The sequence below is a fragment of the Ixodes scapularis genome, unplaced genomic scaffold (assembly GCF_016920785.2).
Source record: "Ixodes scapularis isolate PalLabHiFi unplaced genomic scaffold, ASM1692078v2 PGA_scaffold4__175_contigs__length_147842914, whole genome shotgun sequence".
In the NCBI taxonomy this organism is placed as follows: domain Eukaryota; kingdom Metazoa; phylum Arthropoda; class Arachnida; order Ixodida; family Ixodidae; genus Ixodes; species Ixodes scapularis.
Window position 1 is genome coordinate 128,753,841 of NW_024609879.1, and position 24,402 is coordinate 128,778,242.

Below are 24,402 nucleotides of genomic sequence, written 5' to 3' on the forward strand. Positions count from 1 at the left end.
TTAATAGGCGCGAAAGTGCTTAATCTGCATACCGCTTCCTCAACATTTTAACAGTTCATCAATGCCTCGATTATCGTATAGCATTATTAACATTTAAGTTCATCACCAATCAGATAACATGCTCTTCAATTAGTTTCACTCATCATGATGTCATGTATCCTCTGCGTTCACATTCCAAAGCGTCACTGTCTGTGCCATACGTACAAACTAATTATGGCACGTTCACCTTCATTTACATTGCTACTAAAACGTGGAACTCCCTACCACACAGCCTAACTGCCATGTCATCATTTTATATTTTTAAACAAGCCATATGTGCACACACACTATCTGCATGATTGATCAACAATTTCTGCATGATTCATCAACAATATACACAGATGGGAAGAATTCCAGGGCTAACTAATAGCGTACTTACTCGCATAATGAAGAACGCACCCTGCACAACAAGTACCCATATTTAGATTTTTTTTTTTCCCTCGCGTAATGAACGCGTTTTCAATTCTCGGCTCCGCAAGTCTCGAATTGCGTGCAATTTAGCTAGCTACCGAGCCAATTTTCTTTTGCCGCCAAGCGGTCAGGCCAAGTCAAGCCGCTTTGTAATGGCTGCAGGCGTGTAGTGGCGTTGTTGTGGAAGTGCGGAAGTGATCGACTGTGAAACCGAGTGGCGTGCACGCTTGACGAAGCTTGGGTCGAGGATTCGCCTAGCCCCCGGACATTCTTCGCCTATCGGAGGCACCACAGACAACAGCGGACCACGCTGTTGTCTGTGGTCCGCTTTCGGACAGTGAATTCGAGAAAACGGTTAGGCCTAAGAATGGTCGCGTCACTCGTCGGTGCCGAGTGAGCTTCGAGGGCGCTTCTCCTTCAGCAAAAGTCACGCCGAAAGCGCCCTAAAAGGGTTCGCAATTCATAAAGCTTGGTTACCGTGGCGCGCCCAAGACCAGCCGTGGGTGGAGACGTGCCGCGGTACCTTGCCGTGTCATAGATGGCACCTAATATGGCATTTGCACAAAGTGTGTAAATGGAAAACTTTTACCCTGCATAATGAAAGCCGCCCCCCCCCCCCCCCTCCCTTCCAAATATGTCATTTTTTCGGGAAAAAAAGTGTGGTCATTATGCCCCCCCCCCCCCCCCAGATGTGTGTCATTTTTTCGGGAAAAAAGTGTAGTCATTATGCCCCCCCCCCCCCTTGCCCTTAACTATGTGTAAATTTTCGGGGAAGAAGTGCATTCATTATGCGAGTGACTACGGTAGATGGTGCCAGTATGTCCCCTCGTTGTAAACAGTTGCAAGCCATTGGAATGCACTCAGTCACACCCAAACACAAATGTGTGAACCGGCCTCTATCCTTGAGTTGGGTCACTTTAGCGAGGAGAGGGCCAGGGATTTGGAGTTGCTTTCTTGCGAATTGAGGTAGCTGGGCTTTCATGGTCAGAGTTCAACAAGAGGAGCCGGAAGCCCCTACCCTGGGTATCCCAAGCAGGAATGATGGAGCGCTTATTTTTCCTGCCTTGGATATCCTAAAGGTAAAGGGAGGAAAAGCGGCTTGTGTTGGGCTTGACAAAGAAAGCCGTTGGGGCTGCCTTCATGTTAGGCCTAAGAGATGACGGCCTGCTTGTGTATGGTTCCGATTGCAGGCTAGTGGTGGCCATTCTGGAGGCCTTCCACTTTGACCTCAGCAAGTCGCAAGGCGTTCGAGGAGCGCCCATCAAGCCTGTCAAAGCTGGGCTTCCCGGAAAGCCGTGCCAAGCCGACAGCGGGACTGGAGTAGCAGTCGGGGAACCAGCCGAAGCCGTTGATGCCGAAGCCGGTGATGCCGAAGCCGGTGATGCCGAGGCCGATGATGCCGAAGCCAGTAATGCTGAAGCCGCTGATGCTGAAGCGGAGGATGGGATCAAGGATTCAGAAGGTGTCGATTGGTTCCGCATCTTTCTTGTCGGGGAGCACTGAAGAAATGATTGCAGTGTCTGTTTCTAAATGTTGTTCCTCTTTAAATTCTGTAATTTAAATATTGCTGTTTAAGGTGATAGCTTCTTATGGCATGGACCTTGCTCTCCGTTGCTGGTGTTCGTCACACATCAGCCCTACCACCGATCACACAAACAGCATGTACGACCCACGCACTTCATGCGTATGGTAGCTCGACACGTTCCATGTCCCCTGGTGTTTGTCAGCATGATCGAGCTAGTGTAAATTTTTGACGACCTTTCTTTGTATATAGCCTGACTTGTGTACATGGCACGGCACCATTGGCATGAACAAACGATTGCCAGTATTTTGGTTTTTCTCAGAATCGAAAAGTTGTGATCATAGCTACAAGTGTGGCAAAAATGTTGACTGGGGTACTAACCTAAGCTGTAAAATTTGCTGCCCACCATTCACTTTTAGTGAAGAAGCGCCAATGTCGTATTAGTAATGTTGAAAGGGAAAAGGAAGCTCGGAAAAAGTGCCAATGTCCCGTTTGTGCTTACAGTATCTTGTGGTGAACTTTGACCTGTGAGTTTTTAGAATCAATGGATCTCTCCACATTTTTTGCAACACCTCTGCAGTTGCGGTTGCTCGCACTCGGAGGTTGTGCATCCTGAAGTCACGGGATGTCGTGCGCACTGTGAGGTCATGCACATCATGCGGTTGTACACGTTGCGAGGTCAAGCACATCGTGAGGTTCTGTGCACTGTGAGATCATGCACATTGCAAAGTCTTCCACGCCGTGGTTGAGGTCGCACGCACCACGAGGTCGGGCATATCGTCTGGCCATGTGCACCGCGAGCTCATGCACATTGTGAAGTCATGCACACCCTGCGATGTGTTGGCCTCTGCTATCTGGCCATTGCAGACCCTGGGAAAGCAAAACAAGCTGTCGCAGAAGAAGAGGAGGAGAAGGAGCAGGCCCAGGCCACTGCCATCCACACTGCCATAGCCAATCGGCTCCTGCCCAGACTGCACAGGGTTCTGGCTCAAAAGGTGGGGGTCAGAGAACTCGTTTTGTTCCGCTCTTCTTGCCCGCCAGAGTGACCTAGCACGCCGCACTCGAGAAATTTCGTTCTGTCGACGCTTCACTGAGCGATCGACGACCAGTGCTCAGCGATGACTATAGCCCAGGTCTAAAGCCCCTTCATACAGAAAAGTATTGACATCCTTCGAAGAGCACTGCTTGCTATCCTAGGACGATGAAGATGTGGGCGAACGCTGGAGAGCAAGAAATGGAGATAAAAGAGTGCGTGCGGCAGAGGAGGAGGAGGAGGAGGAGGGAGGGAGGAGGAGGGGGAATACGTATGCCTTCAGGTTGCAGCAGAGGCTACGAGCCGATGGCCCCAGTCGTGAATCTCCAAAACACAATGTCGCAACTCTTGGCATCTTTCTTCTTCACGGCTCATTCAAATCCAGAGAGGGTACAGTGACAGTGCGCCTTCAGTCTTTGTGTATGCGTTTTTCATCTCTTTTAGCCTTTGACTGCACTTTGTTTTTGTTATTAAATTCAGCGTAGGAATGTGGCTCGCCATACTGGGACGATCATGAAGGTACGATTGCGAGAAAGCAAAAAAGAAAGTAAAAGTAAAGCGTGCACATTGTAGAAATGTCGCCATCTTTCTTATCCGGGGACCTACTTGGGACTAGCACTGCCAGCACATTGTAGGTGACGACAGCGATAGTCCCAGGTTTTAGCTAGAGAGCCTAGAATTAAGGGAGGAAGCAATTCAAACCATTTGTCTGCACAATGCCAGTCGCCTCCCGCACAGATTGAGTGTACGTGTATATGCTTGCATCGTCGTATTAAGGATGGCGGGTGGAGAGGCAGAAGAGAGCTCGGAGACTTGCGGGCGACGGACGCTCTTGCGTCGTTGCGGCTCGCGTTGCAAATGCTGCGCATGAACCACACTACCCCAGTCGAGCGGTTGGAAACGCCGTGTAGTCCACGCTCACTGGCCGTAGACGAGCAAGCGAGCGGAATCGGCTGGCTGCTGAGCATGCGTCCGTCCTCTCAGGCCCGGTCGGACGATGAGCACCGGGCAGCCAAGAGCGCCTACCCAGAGGACACAGAGATCCTGCGCATCCCCATTGCGGTGGCCATGGTGAAGCTGCTCCAGGCGCTGCCAGGGAACACGCTCCAGAGGCACCTGCCCAGGTGGGTGGCATGGCGGCACCACGCGGTGGACACGGAAAGCACCCGGGCATGGACTCCTCTTTCTCTGAATATCGGCAAAGCCACTGAACAGGCTCGGTTTAGGGTTCTGGCACTTCGTTCCCAAATTTTCTTGCGGGTGCCGCCGTGCTACGTGCTTCTTTCGTGCGTACACAGGCTTTTTACCGAGGATATGTATATGAATAAATAGCATCTGTACCGTCCTCATTCTACGAACTTCTGCGATTAACCTCCAGACATTGTTTTATTATTGTCTTACTGAGCAGCACTCGAGTGTTCTTCCTAACGCAGAATCTGTTTTATCAGCTGATTTTCATGGAGTTCCGTAACAATGTGCTGTATGGGTGGTTATCATTTGAGCCCGTTCTCTTTTCGCCCTTCTCACTTGGCCCTTCTCAAAACAACCATTCTCAAAAAGATCTTCTCTCTTGGACCTGTCGCATTTGGCCCTTTCCCGTTTCGTCTTTCGCATTCCAACCCTCATTTGGGCCCGTTCTCGTTTCGCTTTTTTCACCTGGCTCTTTTCAAAACAGCCATTCTCAAAAATATCTCGTTTTGACCCGACGCACTTGACTCTTTCTATACCAAATTTATTTTTTCAAGGTAATATTAATAAATACATTGACATAATTTGTGTGTGTGTATGTGTGTTTGCGTGCGCGCCACGCTGCAGGCATACTCTCTCTGCTAAGGATTTAGGCAGTGCGTCGAGATCGTCGTGAAAAGCTACTAGCTGACAATAAAACAAACCAACTATTCATCGCAGCCAGATCATATTCCGAAATGTCACGTTGTTTGAGGTCTCTCGACTTGGGACAATACCACCACTTCTATAATGCAGTGGTTCTCAAAAGGGGGTCTGCGAAGGCACCCTAGGGTTCTGTGAGGCCCTGTCTCATCAGTCAGGCACGGCAATATTAGTTGTGTTTCTTCACGTTGAGAAGAAACGTTCCAATTTTCGGGAGAGCACTCTCGTGTGTATGTCAATAAGATAAGTCTACTTCACAGTAGCAGTTAGTTATATCCATTTATTAAGCGATTATCATGATAACCTATACCTCAACTTTCTATTCCCCTCACCCCGAAGGGGGTCCTTCATCATCTCTGCCTTTCAACAGGGGGTCCGCGAAACATCAATGGTTGAGAACCACTGCTATTATGTATGCTATTTCTGTTCAAACAAAGTTTCCAAATTAAATGTTCACTGCTTCTTTTTTTTTTTTCCTCTCGTTTGCTTGGAGGAAGGGAAGCAGGCGTCAATGTACGATTCTCAGTGCATACCTCTACACATAGCATATCTCTGATGGTATGTTGGGGACCCAAGCAAGGTAATGCTCATCAACAAAGCTGCGAAGGCATAACAACTTTAGAAGCATGCCGAACTAGTGCCATTCGGTCGTAGCGCGAACGGGCGAAATGAGAAGGGGTCCAGTTGCGAAAAACACGATTGGGATCTTATGAGAAGGTTCAAACGAGAAGGACCAAATGAGGATGGGTCGAAATGTGCAAGGTTCAAATGCGAATGGGACGTTTTAAAGGGCAACTCCGCTTCTTTTCCAGTGGTGCAAAACTATACAGTTCTCTTTGTTATCATCTACAAAACCCCCATGGCAAATATTACGACGGAATTCCGCCTAGAAGTTCATTAAAATCGCTGTCAAAGTTTGACAAGCACGAATCCGCTGGTTTTGGATGAGACGTGCGGGCCAGACAACACTGCCCGGCTGCATTTCCGCTTCCTCCAAATTCCTTCTCCCGGCACGTCCGCGACGTCATCAAGCATGTACAGCTTTTTTTTTTTTTTTTTTTTTTTCAATTTTGTTTTCTTTCCCGGGGAGAGCACGGGTGGCGCCAGCGCCGTAAAAGACGTGAGTGACGCGCTCGGCCGGCCCGGCGCTCGACTATTGATACTACTGATCAGCCGATCGCCTCGTCGAGCGCGGCTTGTGTGTTCAGTGCGCATACTTTTGAACACCAAGTAAAAGGAGGAGAGGGAAGCTGCCTTTGTAAGAATTTTGAGTGACAGGTTAATCTTCTCTAATCTTCTGGGAGGAGAATAGCGACGCCTGTGCTAATCCAGGAGGCACAAAGGAGGATCCTGATAATAGGGGAGCTCCTTCTTCCCCTTGTATATCACGTGGGTGTACATGCTTAGTGATGCCGAATATACAATGTTGTCCGGCTTTGCCACCGTTTCGGTTTCGGTTTGTGATCATGGCTAGAGTAAAATTACTCGAAAAATATTTTATTTTTCGCGAAACAAAGGATTGGGGATTGTTTTTGAGTGCTTCAAAAAGCAAAATCGGCCACTATCTCAAAATTTTTGAAATTAAGCGGAGTTGCCCTTTAAGATACACCCGTGCTGTATCAGCCAACAACCAACACGTCAGTCTCCTGGCAGCATTTGAACTTGCTACCTCGAGATTGGATTTTGCCGACTGAGCTATCCCGGGCCGGTGGTCTGATCACGGCAAAGCAGTCTCTGGTGCGGCTTGTGAGAGACTGGTCGCACGCTATGTCCTCCTCTTCTTCCTTGGAAGGCCTATCACATATTTTGTGCTTACAAGTCTTTGTCAGCATTACGAGGCCTGTATAATTTTTTCATTTTGCCATTGTTGGTACTGTGAGTGCAGTGCCAGTTTAATTTACCGTCATTTATGTGCAGTGGTATCTTTTAACACAATGTGTTTTATCAGCCGATTTCCATAGAGTTCTGTAACTCTTTGCTCTAACAGCTGGCTGTAATGACACCAAAAGGCATTAAGAGCGCCATATCTTTGGAACTGCTAAATGAATTTGAGTCCTGTTTCTTGTTTGGCGCTCCTAAATAACATTGTGAGGGCATGACAATTTTCTTTTTTTGATAAATTGAGTGACGAGTTAATAATAAATACATGAAATTTTATGGATGTGGGTATAACCAAAAACATAAAAGTCAATATTGCACAAAATAGTTTTTGCAAAGATAATATTGAAAACGGCTTTGTCTTGCCCTGGGTAATTTATCCAGGAATCATGATACAAAATTCACACTGCCCCTACTTTTTCCAAATTCTCCAGGCCCAGAACAAGAGAAGCATATGAACAATTATGACAAACCCTCATAACTTGATGGCTAGCAAGGACAGGGCCATTAAACTTTCCAGTTAATCTCGTGTTTGTGTTATGTACAAACCCTGAAAAGTTCATAGTGATATCTCTAAAAACATAAGAGGCCGCATCTCCACGTGGGGAATGATGTTGATTGGGTTGAAGCTCTGGTGGTGCTGATGATACTGATTTTATTGTTCATAGGTGGTGCTGATTTTCTTTTTTTATTGTTCATAAGTAGTGCTGAGTTCTGGGTTGCGTTTCGACTTCATTATTACTGCTTTATGGTCGGTGAAATGCAGAGCCAGTGGTTCTTCTAGCGGATCAGCTTGGATCCGCTAGAAGCCGTGGAAACACATCTCCACCGCTTAAGTCAACAGTCCATGTCAGAAAGAGAATAATGTGTGGTATGGATCGTGGTTATATACGCAGTTAAGCTTTTGAACGCAGCGCCCTCTCGTCTATAAACGTTGAGCCAATGCATGCAAAGTTTAACGCAATTATATACGCATTTGACCGCAGCGCCCTCTCCTGTATAGACGTTGAGCGGCTACATGCAACGTTGGAGTGTGGCGTAGTGGTTAAGATGTCTGCCTCGTAAGCAAGTGGTTTTGAGTTCAAACCCCCGTGCGGGCATCTTTTTTTTTTTTTTTTTTTTAAAGTGGGTCGATCTTGGAGGCGGTGCAATCGATGTGAGCACGAACGCCGAACGGATGGACATTGCTAGACCCTAACAAACTTCGCCCCTAAAAAAGTTTTTTTTTTTTTTTTTGGGGCCCACGTCCTCCCTTGTGCTTTGCCAACTAAGCTATCCAGGATAAGGGGCCCGAGCATTCGAGACGCCCTTGTCTTTTTACCTGGTAGACCCATCGCATATTCAGTGCTTACCAGTTGTTGTCAGCGTGATCGAGCTCACATAATTTTGTTGTGGCCTCGTTCGTTATATGGCTGCGTCTTGGCCAGTGGGCTCGTAGAGCATGCGCCTTGGTGCTCGGTGTCCCACTTTTTCGCAACCAGTCCCCGTTAGAGACTCTGGAGGTGGTCTAGGGTAGGGGTGTGCGAATACTCGAATATTTGAATCGAATAGAAAGGTCCCGAATTATTCGATTTGCGAATCTAATTCCTAGTATTCGGTCACTCGAATATTCAATATATTCGGCCAGACGCGCGGTCGGCATGGAGCTGACAAAAAAGTTGTTTTTTTTCCCGATGTAAGCGCCGTGATATTAGACAGACCATGCAAAAAACACCTCTTGGTCCTACCATTCCACAAAAATCTAACGCGCGCAGGTTAGAAAAAAGAAAATTAACGAACGCCACAAACTTTATAGCACGCAGATTTACTCACGATCGTGACACAATCTTACCTTGAATCACAACCGAAACATCCCGTTTGCGCCGCTTTCAGAGAGGAATTGTTGGGAAGCCGGAAATCCACGCCATGCCTAATTCTTTTCACGAGTAAAGCCCCTCGTTTCAAATTGAAGCGCCGATGTAGAACACATTTGCCGCATTCACAGAAATCGGCGACTGCACGATCACACAAAGGAATTTACGTTAACCACGCCGATGAAACCAGCCGAGTTTTCGTCGTCGTTCTTTTGGAACCGCCAGCGCCGCGAGGCCGTAAGCCGCAAATGACGAAACGGAACGGAAAAATAGTGTGCCTAGATTTGTGAGGGTTTCCAACCGTTCAATAGCTGCGTTTGTATTTTGAACTGCGAAAAGGTGACGAAAAGACGAAAGCGTCGATCGGGATCGGGCAGACAGGGCAGGCGTCGTCGCTCTTTTGTTTGCTCGCCTTCTTTCCATGCAACAACACAACACATGCGCACTTACGACTAATCTGTGCTGGAGCCGTCTCCGTAATTTCAGTTTCGCTTGCTCTCTCTTTTAAATCAAGGCTCTCTAAAACAGGATACACGAAAAAAATGGATGCATAGCGGCAGTTGGACGGTGACTTGCGCCGCCTAACCACGTTTTGTTTTCTTGCTTCAGATTATATTGTTTAAGCTTGTTTACTCAGATATAACACCTATCTGTTTATTTATGGGAAAAAAAAATCCCCAGTGTCCTTTTTCTTCCTTAAAATAGAGACCAAATATCGCAAAATGCCCCTTTTCTGAGATACACAAATATTTTTTTAAAAAAGTCGCGGTGATAGGTTGTGCTTTTAATGAGAAAAAAAAAAAAGGCACGCGTGGCTGTAACTTTGTTAATTTTTTTTTTCTGTGTGTGACGTTTAGTGTAGATTGATTATGTTTACGCCATAAAATTGGATCTTTAGTGCCCAACGTCCAACAGCAACAGCTTTTTTTTTTCACCAGAACTTTTTTACATTTTTGCTATTGTTCAGTACAAGATGCATATTCTACACCAAGCGCATACTCTGCACTTATAATAGTCTCATTCGCAGCACACTTTGAAAAATTCCTACAAATAAAATCCCTATTCGATATTCAATTCGATATTCGGATTTTTTTTTTTGATTCGATTCAATATTCGATTCGAAAACTACTATTCGGTATTCGCACGCCCCTAGTCTAGGGTGCACTAGACCGCCTCCGGTTATGCGTACACTCTGCCGTTTGGAGCGCATCGACCGTATGCGCTGGGGCGTCGTTTGGCGCCAAGAGGCAGTCTGAGACTGCTCCGCAGACGTTCCCTGACAGTGGCGCCTCGCTCGTAGCGTCCTGCTGAGAATCTGCGAGTTCCTCAAGTCCCGGTCGGGGGATATCCGCGAGGCGGCGCGTGGGACCCTGACCAAGGTGATGGCCCTCCTGGGGGCCCCCTACATGGGCTACCTGCTCAGAGAGATGAAGGGCCTCCTCAAGAGGGGATACCAGGTGGGCATCCCTCATTTCCACCTTCCCTTGCGTGAGGGAGTTCCTTTGGTTCCTTTTAGATGCTCTGTATCACCCGCGGAAGCTTTGGCTCATAAGTCTCAATGCCTTCTTTCTAAGGGGAACCCTTCTCTTGCTTGTGACCCCTGCCCGTCGAGGTCTCGGGAACTTGCACTTCAGTTGGTTAGATGTAAGAAATCGGTCGCACACTTGCTTTACATTAGAACCTTGTACCCTAAAGCCTCTTCATATCTCTTAAGACGATAGAACACGCTGGCGCCACTCGTGAAGTGACCCCAAAACTTAATTTCGCTCGGACAAAGGTTTTTGCGGTATTTGTTAGATCAGATATGTGTGCTATTCATGAGTAATGATCGTTTGTAACATTGCCAAAAGATTTTCGAGGTAGGCAGGAATTTGTGACGTCTCGTCCGAGGGATGTCGCAAGTTTATTCTCATGGGGTTTTTCAAATTAGGGTCTTTACGCACCCAGAGGTTCCTCAGACTACCCTCACAAATAGCTTTCCTTGACAGTCCCTGCCCCTAAAAAACAAATTGGGGTGTATGCTTATACAGCCTAGAACTTAGTCTGCATCAACGGGTGACTTGTTTCCCAGCTGTAGATGAGAAATTTAGCCAGTGCAGTACGGCTAGCCTGGGGTTTTTAACGTGCACCACGCAGTAGTGATACACGACCGCATGCCGGTACGATGCTCATCGAGATCGAAACGGGCAGGGGTGGGGATTGAACCCAGGATCTCTGGGTTCTGCAGCGCGAGCTTTCGTTCCACGTGCTCCGAGCTGGTGTGCGCTAGCCCACTTGGCCACCAATCACCCCTCCCTAGCCCTAAGTATTCATACTTCCAGTTTAAGCAATATGTTAGCAGATGTGAACCACCCATTGATGTCTAGCTGGGTGCCAAGCACTCCCTAAAACATGCATTGTCTGTGAGGTCTGCATTCGGTCCTGCTTTACTGCATCAATACCATGATTGGCAGAGGTTCGTTGGCTGCCGTTTGGGGCAGACGGGCATTCCTCGAGATCGAGGAGTTAGAAGACTGTTGTACGAGGAAAAGACAGCACTCCTTTACGTGCAGTCTCTCTTATACGTCTCACCGTGGACGAAGCCTGAAGACGAAGTCACTGGACAAGTGGCTGTAGTTTGTGCCTGTTGTCGGGTCCCATTTCTACAGTCGTAGCGAGACCTCAATGTCGTGGAGCTTCCTAGAGGCCATAATATTTTTTAATGTGGTATCGTATTTACACGGTTTTAAGTCGACTTAATTGTAATTTGAACCCCCCCCCCCCCCCCCCAACACACACATTGCACATCAGCTAAAAAAAAAAAAAAATCTTTAGGGTGCATTTTACGACAAACACGTGAGAACTGCAGGGCGTCCCTTTTGAAAGCCTAGCCTCCAGCATGTGCTCGCTGCCTTCTGGCATGCTTTGGCTGCGCATGCTTGCCCAAGCCTTATCGAAACTAGGCTTCAGTCAGAGCATGCCAGAAGGCATGCTCTGACTGAAGCCTCACCCTGTCGTTCCCACTCTGTCTGTGAATATAGACTATGATTTGTCTGCACTGGTGCTGTCGCTCCCGTCGTCATCACTGCTGCATTCTCAAAGCATGTCGTCGGCGTCGTCCAATGAAATCTCACAATTCGCAAATGAAAGCATCAACCGCATCTTTTTGGCTTGCTCGTTGATCCCGTCGAACGTCGCGGGTAGGGACCGACCGCGAACCAGCTCCTTCTCCCGGAACGTCGCAACCGTGGTTGGTAAGGTTGTGCCGTGTTTGAGACAAAGCCAACAGGTAAATAAAGAATTGCTGGAAGGCCGCTCACAAACGTTTGTAGAGTGTCCCATTTCAATCTCTGTGTTTGTGGTGCCGTCCTCGCTGCAACCCGCCTCAACCCGAGTTGATAGCACGCTGCGCACGGATGCATCCATGTATGCACTAATCAAGAAAGGGGCGCAAGAGCTTCTATAATTGACAGGGCCCCCAACTTGGCCCGACGCCGAGTATTTGCCAACTCGATCGCCAGCATTCCCGCTTCCCCAGCATCGCTCTTCGTCACTTCTTTCACCCGCTCGCTCACTCGTTGCGCCTAGTTGGTTTTTCTATTTTCTTGTGGACTTTCTTTTTTTTTCTTTACTAACGAAGAGAACATTGCAAGAACATGCTTTCGCGAAACAAATGTTTGCGCTTGATGCCGATCCACGGCGTTCATCGCACGTATGCAAGCAGTTGCCTTTGCGATAGCAAAACATTCTTTCATAAGTAATTCTTACGTAGAACAAACTAATTCGAGTTCATAGTTTAATGTATTTCTTGTGCAGCTGCGCTAGATATGTACAGAAAACTGGGCATTCTTTTTAGCTTTTTCTAAGCTTTTTGTGCTTGCCCCCGAGACATGGCCCATCCCACTTTTAATGTGAAAGCATTAACTGTCCCATGGAGCGAGCTGACGTCATCAGTTTGAAGCGCAAAACGGCACCTAGTTTCCGCGATCCCAATAGGAGTAAAGTAAAGCTGATAGATTTCGCCTTCGGTTATATTGGCTGGCGTGCATCGACGGGGCTCCCATTGGCTGCTGCGCTCGTCAGTTTCCACGACCGCTCACCCCATGGCGCTGCGTGTCTATCAGTGCACCATTCACACGAAGCGTCCAAGGTCAGCGTGCCCGGCGGATCACGCGCGCTGACCGGCGACGAAAAGTATGCAGCAGACGACAAAGGGAGCGGACGAGCGGCTTGCATGCTTTCACATTCACAACTCATAAGAAGTGCTTTGGTGTACCTCAAGCTTTTTTTTTTATAGGTTTCACGCTGCAGGGGGTGGGCTACGACTGGGGATGTTACGGTAGGCTCGTTGACGGACGCCTGCTGGGGGCCCACGTGTTTGCATGTCCCATGGGGCTGCTTACAAGGTGCACTGTCTTTTCTTCCTCCAGGTGCACGTCCTGACGTACACGACCCACGCGGTGCTGGATTCTCTCTCCGCCACCCTCAAACCCGGCGACCTCGACTCCTGCGCACAAGACATCGTTGAGGCAAGTTTCCAATCGGTGCTGTCAGATCACCTCTGGAACTTCCCTTAAACACTCTACAGCATTTGTAATCGCGTTAGATTTTTTATAGCGACGGTAGTGCTGGTACGTTTGGTACACGTCATCCGCTAGCTGTAAGTTTTAGATAGAAACCACAAACCATCAGCTCTACGCTTTATAACACAATGAGACATGTAGAGATTTCTTTGTCGGCAGCTCGGCAAACTCGGGCGAACCCAACATAAATGCATCGCGCGTGCAGAGGAGCTTCTTTGTGAAACTTCAGTGGGCGAGCATCTTAAACGTGTTTTCGTGCCCGCAGCAACACAGAACACAATCCTATCTCGTTAATGTGGACCACGCTTATACGGACACCCTGCTGCCCAGACGGAATTGGTGACGAACTGGATCAATACTTGCAGTTTCGTTTTTCGCTTGAAGGCACCCAGAAGGGTAGCCATCAATAATGATAGTGTCCCCTAATGCGGAGCACGTGCCCCCTCGCAGCAGACGTACAAAGGAGCCCTCCCCCCGATTTGAAACAAAGCTTCACAATTGAGGAGCGTCCAGCAACGGATGCTTCTCTCTTCCGGTTGTGCACCAACCGCGCTGAGAATGTGGCATGCGTGTGGCACAGGTGTGCCAGACGGAGCTCTTCACAGACGTGGCAGAGGAAAAGGAGGTGGCCCAGATCGGAGCCAAGGTGAAGGAGGCCAAGGCCACCAAGAGTTTCCGCATCTACCAGCTGCTGGGGGCACTGGCCTCGCAGGACAGCCTTCCCGGTCTGACCGGCCCGCTGTGCGAGGTGAGTCCACTAGGGAAGGCCGCTGCAGCCTGCTGTGGTCCCTTTTTGGATGATCGCGTCTAGAGTCGTCGGAGGTTTTGCATTGAAGAAGACCCGCAACCAACAACACTGTGGCATCTGCTCTAATGCGTCTGCACTTGTAGCATACGCAGATGCATCAAGAAGCGCAGGTGCTTCCAAGCAAGTTCACGGCAAAGATTTGCGGACGCTACTTGCTGTTGTCTGCACGCACTGCTCACCGATGCTGTGGACTACAGGGAATGCGGAAGGAACGAAAAACTTGATCTTCTCGAGCGCTGGAGTCTGTCGTTTTTCTGGCTGCTTAGAGACATGCTTGCAGTACAAGGGAAAGGCACGGCTTGTCGGTGTTCATTTCTAGACAGGTGCTAGCTTACGTGCCATCCCGTTTCAAGCTGACTGTTGCCACGCTGGCCGAGTCAACTTGATGGAGCCTTCCTTTGAAAGAGAAGAGGTTGCCCAGCCCGATAGGAAAAATGCATCAGTACAGGCATCTGAGGTGCTGACATCGTAGAGGTTCTGATGCTGTGAGACTTTCTAAATGCGTATAGTGCCAGCTCCTAGCACTTTTGTGTTGGGGTGTAGCCCCGATTTTGACGTCACGCTTATGATGTCGCGGTGTTCTCGTGACGTCACTAGCTTTCTAAGGGGTCCACCACGACATCCTCATCTGAACACCACGACGATGTCGTGGTGTTCACGTAACATCGTCACGAACACCGTGATGTGTCACGTGAGGTCATGTCTTGTTGTGGTCACATGATGTCATGGTCATGTAATGTCATAATATCACGTGACATTGTGATGGTGCGTGACAGTGATGTCACTTGACACTGTGACGTCAGGTGACACTGACATCCCACCATGACACTACACCAAAGAGACGGGGAGGTTTTGTTGGCGGTGCAGCTGAAGTAGTCCATTAGACCTTTCTGTTCTCATCGCGAAGAGGTTCCGGTTGTTCTGGTCGGTTGCTGGAACCGCGAGGCCTCCCGTTACGATTGTTGGCAGTGTGTGATCGTTTGCGTTCCCGCCTCCAGGTACTGCTCTCTGCGACCAGCCACAGGACGGTGCGCAAGTGCGAGGACTGCCTGCAGCACCTGGTCCTGGGGTTGTCCTCCAACGAGGGGCTGCCCGTCTGCCCCCTGCTGGTGCACGTGCACCGCCTGGTTGCGGACAACTGCGCCCAGCTGAGCACCAGGTCGGTCTCCCGGGCACGGCCCCCACACGGGGGTCCCGGGGTATTCTCTAAAGCCCACTGCTCACAGCATGTACAGCGCTTGGCCGTCCTGCGGTCAGGGCCAGAAATGGTGCCTCGTGGCTACTGTTACGATAGCTACGTGTTGTCTGTTGCTCACCTGCCTGTCATTAACGTAACATTTCTTCATATATTGCCTGGGAGTTCAGAGAGCATTGTTTTGTCGTGCAAAGTGATCATGAGTGTGCTTGGAAGGTATTGTACTTGGTTTACGAAGTAGTAGAAAAAGTACATGAATAAGCTGCTCCTGTAAGGCATTCGAGGTATTCGGGTTGTCCCAATGTACCTGAATATTATGCTACACTGCATGACGTAACATGAACACGACATCGGCACTTTTTTATAATTTACTAAAACGGGGTATTACCCCTTTGACGGTCGTCTCTGTGCGCATACGGCGGGTGATTGCACATTTGAAAGTGACCGCCTACACGCGAAACTGTGCGCAATGCGGGAGACGGTGCTATTTGTTACGTCTTTGCCTAACTATAAACGTTAAGTTCCCACTATGTCTCACTTTGCTGGGCTATTTATACTTTTTCATACTGGACGCTCCGTGCACGCGATGCTCCCTTCACATACCAGCCGCTCTGGCAGTAGTGCGACTGGGAGCACTGAATCTTCTGATTCAGACTTCCAACGCTTTTCAGAATTAAATTCGGAGGATGAGAGCTCATCATCCGATGGAGAAGCTCTGTAAGGTACCTCCAATTAGGAATTTGAAGCCTCTGGAATGTCGCGTAAGCAGACGTGCCACAATGAAACCGAATGGAAGCAGAGCGACAACTTTTTGCCTTCAATATTTTCTTTTGATGCTTCTAAACCTAAAAACAGCTTGTAGTAACTGTAGGTGCTCCCATTAGATAATTAAGCAAAAAAAAAATCCCTGCAAATTGACCTATTTTTTATATACAATTCCTTTGGAAACAAAATCCAAGAAACATGTTTTGCGGAGGAAAAAAAAAAAAAACTCAACCGTGAAAGGGTTAATGAATATGACATTGGATTGCTTAGGTTCAAGGTCCGAATACCTAGGCACCGTCTAATGCATGTACAGATTTAACGACTGTTTTTATTCCGGGTGCAAAACAAGAAAAACCTGCAATTGCTTGTTTGTGCTAACTGTGTCACTCTGTGTACAATCTACTTGTACTTTAACGTTCCAAAATATTTGAAGTAGTACTTCTTAACTTTCTTATTAGGCACGAGCTACTTTTGGCCGGCATTTTGAGCAAAAGGCCTTTCAGGAATTATGTCAGTAACAACACTTGTAGTTCGTGGTGTCGCGCACAACTGGACACCCTTTTCTTCGTGCTTTTCTCTCAAGTGCAGAGCAGAGCCACTTAAAAATTGGAAAGATTCATGTGGCAAGACTCAACTCCCACTGAATTGATGTTAAAAAAAAAAAAAAAAAAAAAAAGGTGACAGGTTTTAGTTATTATTATGAAGAAAAAAAAGACAGTGACCGCCAAGCGCTTCCGTGAACGGTCCCTAGAAAAGCGCGCGAGTTAGACATGTCGGATGCCTCAGAAGGGTTTCTTGCAGCCCAGGGGAGAAACCGGCACCTCCCAAGCTGCTTGCGGAGCGCGAGGACGTGTTCCTGATTCCCCGAGAACCGTCGCGCGACGGGCTGCCCGTGCGCACCAGCAAGAAGACCAACGCCCACGTCTTGGTTGAGTTTGGACTCAAGGTAGTACCGCCTCCCCTTCTGCAAGAAAGGCTCGAGCGTAGAAGACCGTACCGTACAGCATTTGTAAAAAGACATTGCCGGTTTTCGGTGATGTGACTGCTGCGCCAAACTGCGCCAGTGTGCTCACCCTGCTATGTCCCGCCGCGTTCGATCGAAACGAGAAATTCGCGTAAAAAATATACCGAAAGTTTGTCGCACTTTGTCGACGCATAAGCCAAGAATTGGTTTCTTGCGTTTGCAATTGAGCGTGGTCAACCGTCCTGGGACCGCTTTTGATGGCTCACGACGGGAGAGCACACTGGCCCCACCCGTCGGGTAACCCAGAAACCATTCTGATCTGCGTATCGCTAGACCGAAGTTTCTGTGGTACTTGCAAGATCAAATTTACGTACCATCTGTGAGAAATGGTGTCTTATATCATCATAACAATTGTTTCGATCATAGAGTGAAAGAGTCACCCTATGCTTGAAACGCAAAAGGTTGTTCCAGGGTTTCTTGACAGGTGGAACCATTGAGTTTTCTCGTCGTAAACGGTCACAAGCACTCGTGATGCGCTTGGTCTCGCTCAAATGCAAAAGTGTGAATGAGCCTTTAGAGCTTTAGAGCCAAGGAAAAAGTAGTGACAGTTTAGACACTGCCCACAAAACGGTCAAGTGTCCAAATACTGCGAGCAACAGAACGTTTCTTTCGCGTTTTGCAAGCAACTGAAAGCTAAGGTTTTGCACGAAGCAAAAATGTTGGCACTTCTGGAGTTCTCTACTTCCTTCACCCCTATGCCGATATCTCGTCGGAAGTAGCATTTTGATTTCCTCAGGCTTGATCTTATCATGTGTTGATATTTTTTTTCTCAGCCTTGCTTAAATTAAATGCAAGTGGGAGAGTTGGTCTTCTCCTTTAAATGCTGCATAATGTGGAAAACTATAAATAAATAAGAAGCCAGGTTGATTTATTGCCAAGCTGTTTGTTTGTCTCTGGTCAGACAGACAGGAGCCATTTGAGGCTTCTTGTGATGAAATCACACTTCCTGTTTTTTCTTTATACTGTCGAGACCGGTTATAACGAAGTCGGTTACTATAACGAAATAGCGGCTACAGCGAAGCGATCCCGATTTCCCATTCCCTTTTGCACTTTGTTAACCGAAGTCTGTTGTAACGAAATAGCGGATATAGCGAAATGATTTCCGATTCCCGTTGACTTTGTTATAACCGGTCTTGACGGTATAACAATGTTCTCCGGCCTGTACCCCTACCTTGTGTAATGTTCGTAAGGGCATTCAGAGTTTAATAAAGGATGACGTTGATGATGAAGTCGTCCCACTGAAGCAAATGGCGAGACGTGATTGGTGCAGCTGCTGCAGGCGGCACTGAAGCGGGAGCGTGTGTCGGCCTCCGACAAGGGCCACCTGGAGATGCTGGACCCCTTCGTGCCTCTCCTGACGCAGCTGGTCGACTCATCCTACGTCAAGGTCAGTTCAGATTTCGGCCAAAACTTGACTTGTACTCGCCACTAAAAATTGCTGCGTGTAACTGTCCTCTAAGTAAGACATTACGCGTGGAGACGGTCGGGCACAATAACTCCCGTTTGTGTAGTTTGCTCAAGTCTTGTCGTCCCGGCGTCGTTGCCGGCGGGTTGAAAACCTGTTGAGAGTTGTCCCATTGCCGTGATCTGCAACTGCCTCTGGTGCAAAGGGGATTACGTACAGTGTTCCTTTGCGCCGTGTTTCGAGAAACTGGGTTAGCATCTGCGAGCTGGCCCACCTTTTAACGCTCGTACGACAGCCCGCCAAAGCATGCATTGTCCCCAGAATTTACTTTTAAGACAACTTATTTCCGGGCAACTTTTTTCGCCTAGAGCGTCGCGAAAGGTTGCAACAAAACTGTGTTGACACGGTCAGTTGCTTTTACAAAAGACCGCGTTTCTCGCAGGAATCGAACCGCTGACCACTCGCTCAGTAATCTGATACCCTATTCCAGTGGTTCTCAAGCATGCATGTGTTCGGACCCCTTAGGGACCCGCCGAAGTGTTGGGGGGGATCCCGCACGAGCGGAGGAAGGGGAAGAGGGAGGGGAGGAGTGTGAAGTAAGACCACTAATTGTAATCTGAAAAGGGCATCCTTTTCTGTTATATACAGAAGTGAGAAGCATCAAGTAAAAGGATGAATGGAGGGATAGATGGAAACGGCTGTACCTTTTATATTGGGTGGTGGCTTGCTCCACCTAGCTAAGATCAACAAAAAAAAGGGTGATTTTTCGAGAATTGAGGAGTGTGGGGGGTGGGGGGGGAGAGGGGAGGGGAGGGGAGGGAAGTGAAGGGGAGGGGAGGGAAGGGAAGGGAAAGGAGGGAAGGGAAGAGAAGGGAGGGAGGGAGGGGGAGAGAGAGAGAGGGTGTAGGGTTAAGGCGAGGGCTTCGCAGAAATGGTGCCCCAGCGGGTCCGCGGAACCCCATTGGAGAACCACTGCCCTATCCCATGCACCGGCGGGGCAGCTTTTTTTTAGTCGTTATAGTTGCCGTTTACATGCTTTGCGTTGCAGCAAAAACTCGGTCACTTCATAGGTGGGGGGAACTCAAAGCATGCTGCAAATTCTATATCTACCGACTTTATTTTTAGGATTAAGATACATTTCAATTTACCGTAGGCAGTGCTGACATTTTTCAAGGGGTTTGTTTCGAAGGTCTTTTAAACGCCCATAAAACGGGGCATAAAAACGTACCTAGCATTGAGGGGGTAACTAGGACGGTGGTCAGACGTTTATTGAACGACACAGAAGAGACTGCAGCTCTCAGTACCACGAGTCGGGCACCATCGTCACTTCCTGGCTTCAGTCAGTGGTTTAGCATGTCACGTCTGTCAAGTGGAGGTCTTATTCCTGGTTAAACATATAAAATAGTGTTGCAAAAGAAGACATGGACACAAAGCAAACGAGACAAGCGCCAAGTTATTCCTGTCAGTTGTGAGACTTGGCAGAAGACCACACGAGGTATGCGATGTCGGGTGGCGCTCATTCATTGCGGCACCAACACATTCCGGTGGGTCGGAAACAAATTCAATGTTCCCCTTGACCTCGGCTCGGTCGTTATTAATTCTTGGTGCGCCGTTTTGACCCCTGGCAGGTGGTGACCACGTCGCTGCGGTGCTTTGTGCGCCTGCTGCGCATGCCCCTGCCCTCGCTGAGCTCACACGTGCAGCGCCTGGGACGCTCTCTCTTTGTGCTCCTACACAGGCACACGGGGGCCAGCATGAAGCAGGGCGAGAACATGGAGCTGCTCACGCTCGCCTTCAAGGTAGGGCCCCAGTCGAGACTGCCGTGTCGTCCGGGCGCTTTGCGAACGGAGCGAGACGTACCGTTGACCGGTGGTGATGTCCGAATTTCTGCGGTAGTGGCGCTGCTAGCGCATTGGGTCTGTGTTGTTTTCCAGGTGTGATTTTCTGGCAAATGCATTGTGTCACTACCTTTGTACATTGAAATACGGGGAAACGCGCAGATTTCTGTGTTGGCGACCTGGCGAAACTATCGTAAATTTGTCGCACGTGCAGAGATGCTTACTTTCGCAATGGCAGGAGAAAAAAAACAAGTTAAAACAAGCTATTTTTTTTTTTGTCGTCGCAGTGCTAAAAACATTGTCACCCGAAAGCACCATTAAAACAAGACGAGCTAGCCAGCGAAGATCCATCAAAGAAGGTGTACGCCAAGAAACAATGCACCTCCTCGATTACATTATGTGGTGAAATTAAACACCTTTTCACCCGATTTTTAATGTTTGCGGAAATCTCGCGGCGCCGGCCATCTCTCTGTGGGCGGGCTGGGCTTTGGTGTGGTGTGCCGGAGCCGAACACCGCCTCTGCCCAGGTGGTGACGGTGCTGGTGAAGGAGGCATCGCTCTTCCCGATGGAGAAGCCCCAGCTGCTGGTTCTGCTCAGCTACGTGGAGCGAGACATCCATGACAACTCCCGCCAGAGCGTCGCCTTCGCCCTGCTCAAGGTCGTCTTCGTTGTACCTCCCCCTTCGGCAGTTTTAGCAGACGGGTCAGACAAAGCGTGCGCTCTATTCGTTCGCACGAGGCCCAAAACGTGAAGCCTCAAGTGATTGAAATTACCAAATTTGCTGGGGAGATTTAACACCAAAAGTAGGTGATTCTGCAAATGTTTTGCTCTCTAGGACGACATTACATACCTGCATAAGATGTATCACTCTTAGTTAAGAAATCTATGATATGCAAATGAAGCCATTAAACACCATTTTGACTGCTTGAATATAAAGTAGGGGACTTTGGGCTATCTACTTTTTATAACTCAGATGTAAATATTTCAGGAAGAATGAGTACCTCAATGTATGAGATGCATAATTGTCCTATGTCAATTTTTAGAAACAGTCTTTTTTTTTTTTTTTTTTTTTTTAATGAGGACTTTAATTTAAGGGGGGACATGGGCCTAAGTTCCATATTTTTTTGAAAAAAACTTCATAACTATGTGCCAAATAGTTATATTGATATAAAATATTTTCAACACATTGTGAGGCAGTAACAAAGTTAAGAAGTTCAATGTTTGAATGTATTTTTCTCAGTTCCGCTTTTTGCTCCAAATTTCATATGAAGGAATCTTTTGTTCGAAGGTAAAATTATTTGATACCACAATCAAGATGTTTCTGAACTGAAATTTACTGGGGAATCGGGCTATCTACTTTATTTTGTTTTAAAGTCCTCATTGAGAAAAAACTATGTTTTCAAAAATTGAATAGCACAGTTATGCATCTCATATTTTGAGGTACTAATCGGTCTTCCTGAAGTAGTATTTACATTTGATTTATAAAAACTAGATAGCCTCAAGTCCCACATCCCCCCTTTATATTCAAGCAGTTAAAATGATGCTTAATAGCTTCATTTGCATATCATAGATTTCTTAACGAAGAGTGATGCATTTTTTTATGCAGGTATGTAAAGTTGTCCTAGAGAGCTGAAAGTTTGCACAGTACACCTACATTTGAAGTTATAAATCTCCCCTGCAAATTTCATTCCAATCACATGAGTAGTTCAGAAATTCAACCACTAGCCAGTGTCCCCCCTTAAGCAAAATAAAGTAGAGCCCGATTCCCCAGTAAGTTTCACTTCAGAAAACTTTTGAATGTGGTATCAGAATACTTTTTCTATCGAACAAAAGATTCCTTCCTTCTTCAATGGCAAGGGAAGGCAGGGAGTTTTGAAATTTGTTAGTTCGAGAGAAGGAGCTTTGAGGGGACGATCAAAACGGTTCAAAACGATCATTGAATGACCGTTGTCGTAACCATAACCAGTCTTGAAATGGGTCATTAGTTGTCCTCACTCGACTCGGCGAGTCTGTCTGTGTGTCTGAAACCCCGTTGCAAGGCAAGAAAAAGTCACCCTCGGCACATAAGTAGCAATCGTGCGCTCTTTGTCTCCGCGTGTGCAGACGGCAAACACTTGCCATGCGGAAGCCTCGAAGCACTCGCACATTGTACCGGTCGTCACAGACGGTCAACCTCTAGCCCTGCGGAAACGTTTTGTACGGAGGGGTGGAAACGTTTCTGGTAAACAGAGAAAAATTTGAATGTATATTATTTCTATGCATGAGCTCGCGAGAGACGTACGTGCAGCATACTTGGAGCAGTGCTGCGCCAGTTGCTATGGTTACGAGATTGCTTACGGCAGCTATTCAGAGCGAAGCACCTCACTCCCGTTGCCCGGCATCCCGTTGGTCGACGGCACAATGGCACATCGTCGTCCCGTTGGACGATGTCGCTCTAATTGACTGGCAATACGGTCACGTGACCATGTCAATCTGATGACCTCCCTTGACAGCCGTCTGCTAAATTTGTCAAAAGACGTCTCACCCGCCAGGTTTAGTTTACCATTGCTTGCATCACTGTGTTTCACGACGCTTTTCCACAACTTGACCCTTGTCCACGCACTCATGACTGCTTATGACTGTGCACCTTAAAACCTCTTGGAATGTTTTATTGCAATTTGGCATTTCGCCAGATCCTTTGCTCCAGCGAAATGCAGTTCCTGAGTCGCCTCACAGGTGGCCTCAGTGTGTCCTCTCGTTGTAAGAGATCGCAAGAACTTGGTTGTAAGCAAACGCAAGTGTGTGAATGGGCCTTTGCGTTCATCTCCTAAAAACCAGCTCCATAACACATTCTTTGTTAAGGGCAACAACTGGTGGCACGGGGGACAAAGCCAATCTTAATTTGACGCGTCCCTTGTCCTTCCCCCCCGTATAGGCGGTGCTGCTCCGTCGAGTGGAGGCGGAGGAGGTTCACGAGCTGATGCAGAAGGTGGCCACCATGAGCATAGCAGACGAGCGGGCGCACGTGCGCGCCCAGTGCCGAGAGGTGAGCTCCGGGCCCACGGTCCCTCTGTCCACCTCTGCGGGCGTGTGGAGTGTAGGAGGCGTCTCCCAATGTGTGCGCCGTTCGTTTGACCACAAAAATGAACTACTAACCGCGGAACAGTTTGTCTCGTCCTGACGTAGTGCCTGTGGTCTGGACGAGACGCCAAAGTCTCGGAGCTCGCCAAAATGTTACGAGCGACTTTTGGAAAATTTCGGTAGGAAAATGGCGGCCGACGAAGCTCTCGACTACGTGGGGTCGTGTCGCGTCGGCCACCGGGAAAGGACCCCGTTTTCCTCATCCGGAAGTTTCAGAACATCTCCCATAACTTTTGAATAAGACAACACTAATCTCCGAAACTTTGCCATCTGGTCCCGACCGCTTATGCCACACTTGGGTAGAAGCTAAGCGTTTGGCGACGTGTAGTTTGTTTTTGTGGTGAAACTAACGTGCACTTTTTTTTTGGAGGAACACACTGCACATCGTGCTTTCTTTCTCTGTAGGCCTACCTGCAGTACGTGCTGGACTACCCGATGAAGCGGCGCATGAAGAACGTGGTGGGCTTCTTCACGGCCCAGCTGGAGTACCCACTGGAGAGCGGGCGCCTGTCCGCCCTCGAGATGCTCCACGCCTACTCCGCCAAGTTTCCCCAGGTCGGGCCGTCGTTGCTCGTGCTTGACTGTCTGCCGAGAGACGTTCGGAGCGCGACGCAGTTAGCACGATTGAGCAATTTTTAGTTGCCGATTTTTAGCTTCGGTCATCCCGCCTCTAGCGTGAGCTTCCCACCTTTGATGATGCTCGGCGTCTTGTGGGCGTCGAGCATTCACGCTCAGCCAAAGCATGGTGGAAGGCAATAAGCGCGCGCCGGAGTTTGGGCGTTCGAAAAATAGGCCCGGTTGTTCTCATTTTGTCGGGGACTACAGTGGCGCGATGGAATGGGCTCGTCCCATGTGCCAACATAAGCCGTGTTTGTGTTTGTTTTTACCGTCGTCGAACAACGTGAAAAAGCGTCACTGTCGTGTTTGCGCCAACGGTGTTGTGAGCTGTATCAATGCTGTGAAAAGGCGGAGAACAAAGAATGTTCTTGACCGGCATTTATTCTTAGTCTGCTTCAGATATTTTCCGTAGAAATGCTACAGAGTTGAATCAGGCACAT

The 24,402-nt window shown here is 48.3% G+C and overlaps 1 protein-coding gene across 1 annotated transcript in view; it reads left to right on the forward strand.

Moving 5' to 3' along the window:
- LOC8043563 (small subunit processome component 20 homolog) overlaps nucleotides 1-24,402 on the forward strand; it is a 93,782-nt gene that overhangs the window by 53,723 nt on the left and 15,657 nt on the right. The window contains exons 39-51 of the mRNA XM_029975530.4: nucleotides 1,641-1,912; nucleotides 2,840-2,967; nucleotides 3,990-4,129; nucleotides 9,927-10,083; nucleotides 13,036-13,134; nucleotides 13,769-13,936; nucleotides 14,995-15,155; nucleotides 16,758-16,902; nucleotides 18,251-18,367; nucleotides 20,014-20,184; nucleotides 20,751-20,882; nucleotides 23,139-23,249; nucleotides 23,750-23,899. Of these exons, the coding sequence (XP_029831390.3) occupies nucleotides 1,641-1,912; nucleotides 2,840-2,967; nucleotides 3,990-4,129; nucleotides 9,927-10,083; nucleotides 13,036-13,134; nucleotides 13,769-13,936; nucleotides 14,995-15,155; nucleotides 16,758-16,902; nucleotides 18,251-18,367; nucleotides 20,014-20,184; nucleotides 20,751-20,882; nucleotides 23,139-23,249; nucleotides 23,750-23,899 (1,951 nt within the window). The remainder of the gene's footprint in view (nucleotides 1-1,640; nucleotides 1,913-2,839; nucleotides 2,968-3,989; nucleotides 4,130-9,926; nucleotides 10,084-13,035; nucleotides 13,135-13,768; nucleotides 13,937-14,994; nucleotides 15,156-16,757; nucleotides 16,903-18,250; nucleotides 18,368-20,013; nucleotides 20,185-20,750; nucleotides 20,883-23,138; nucleotides 23,250-23,749; nucleotides 23,900-24,402) is intronic.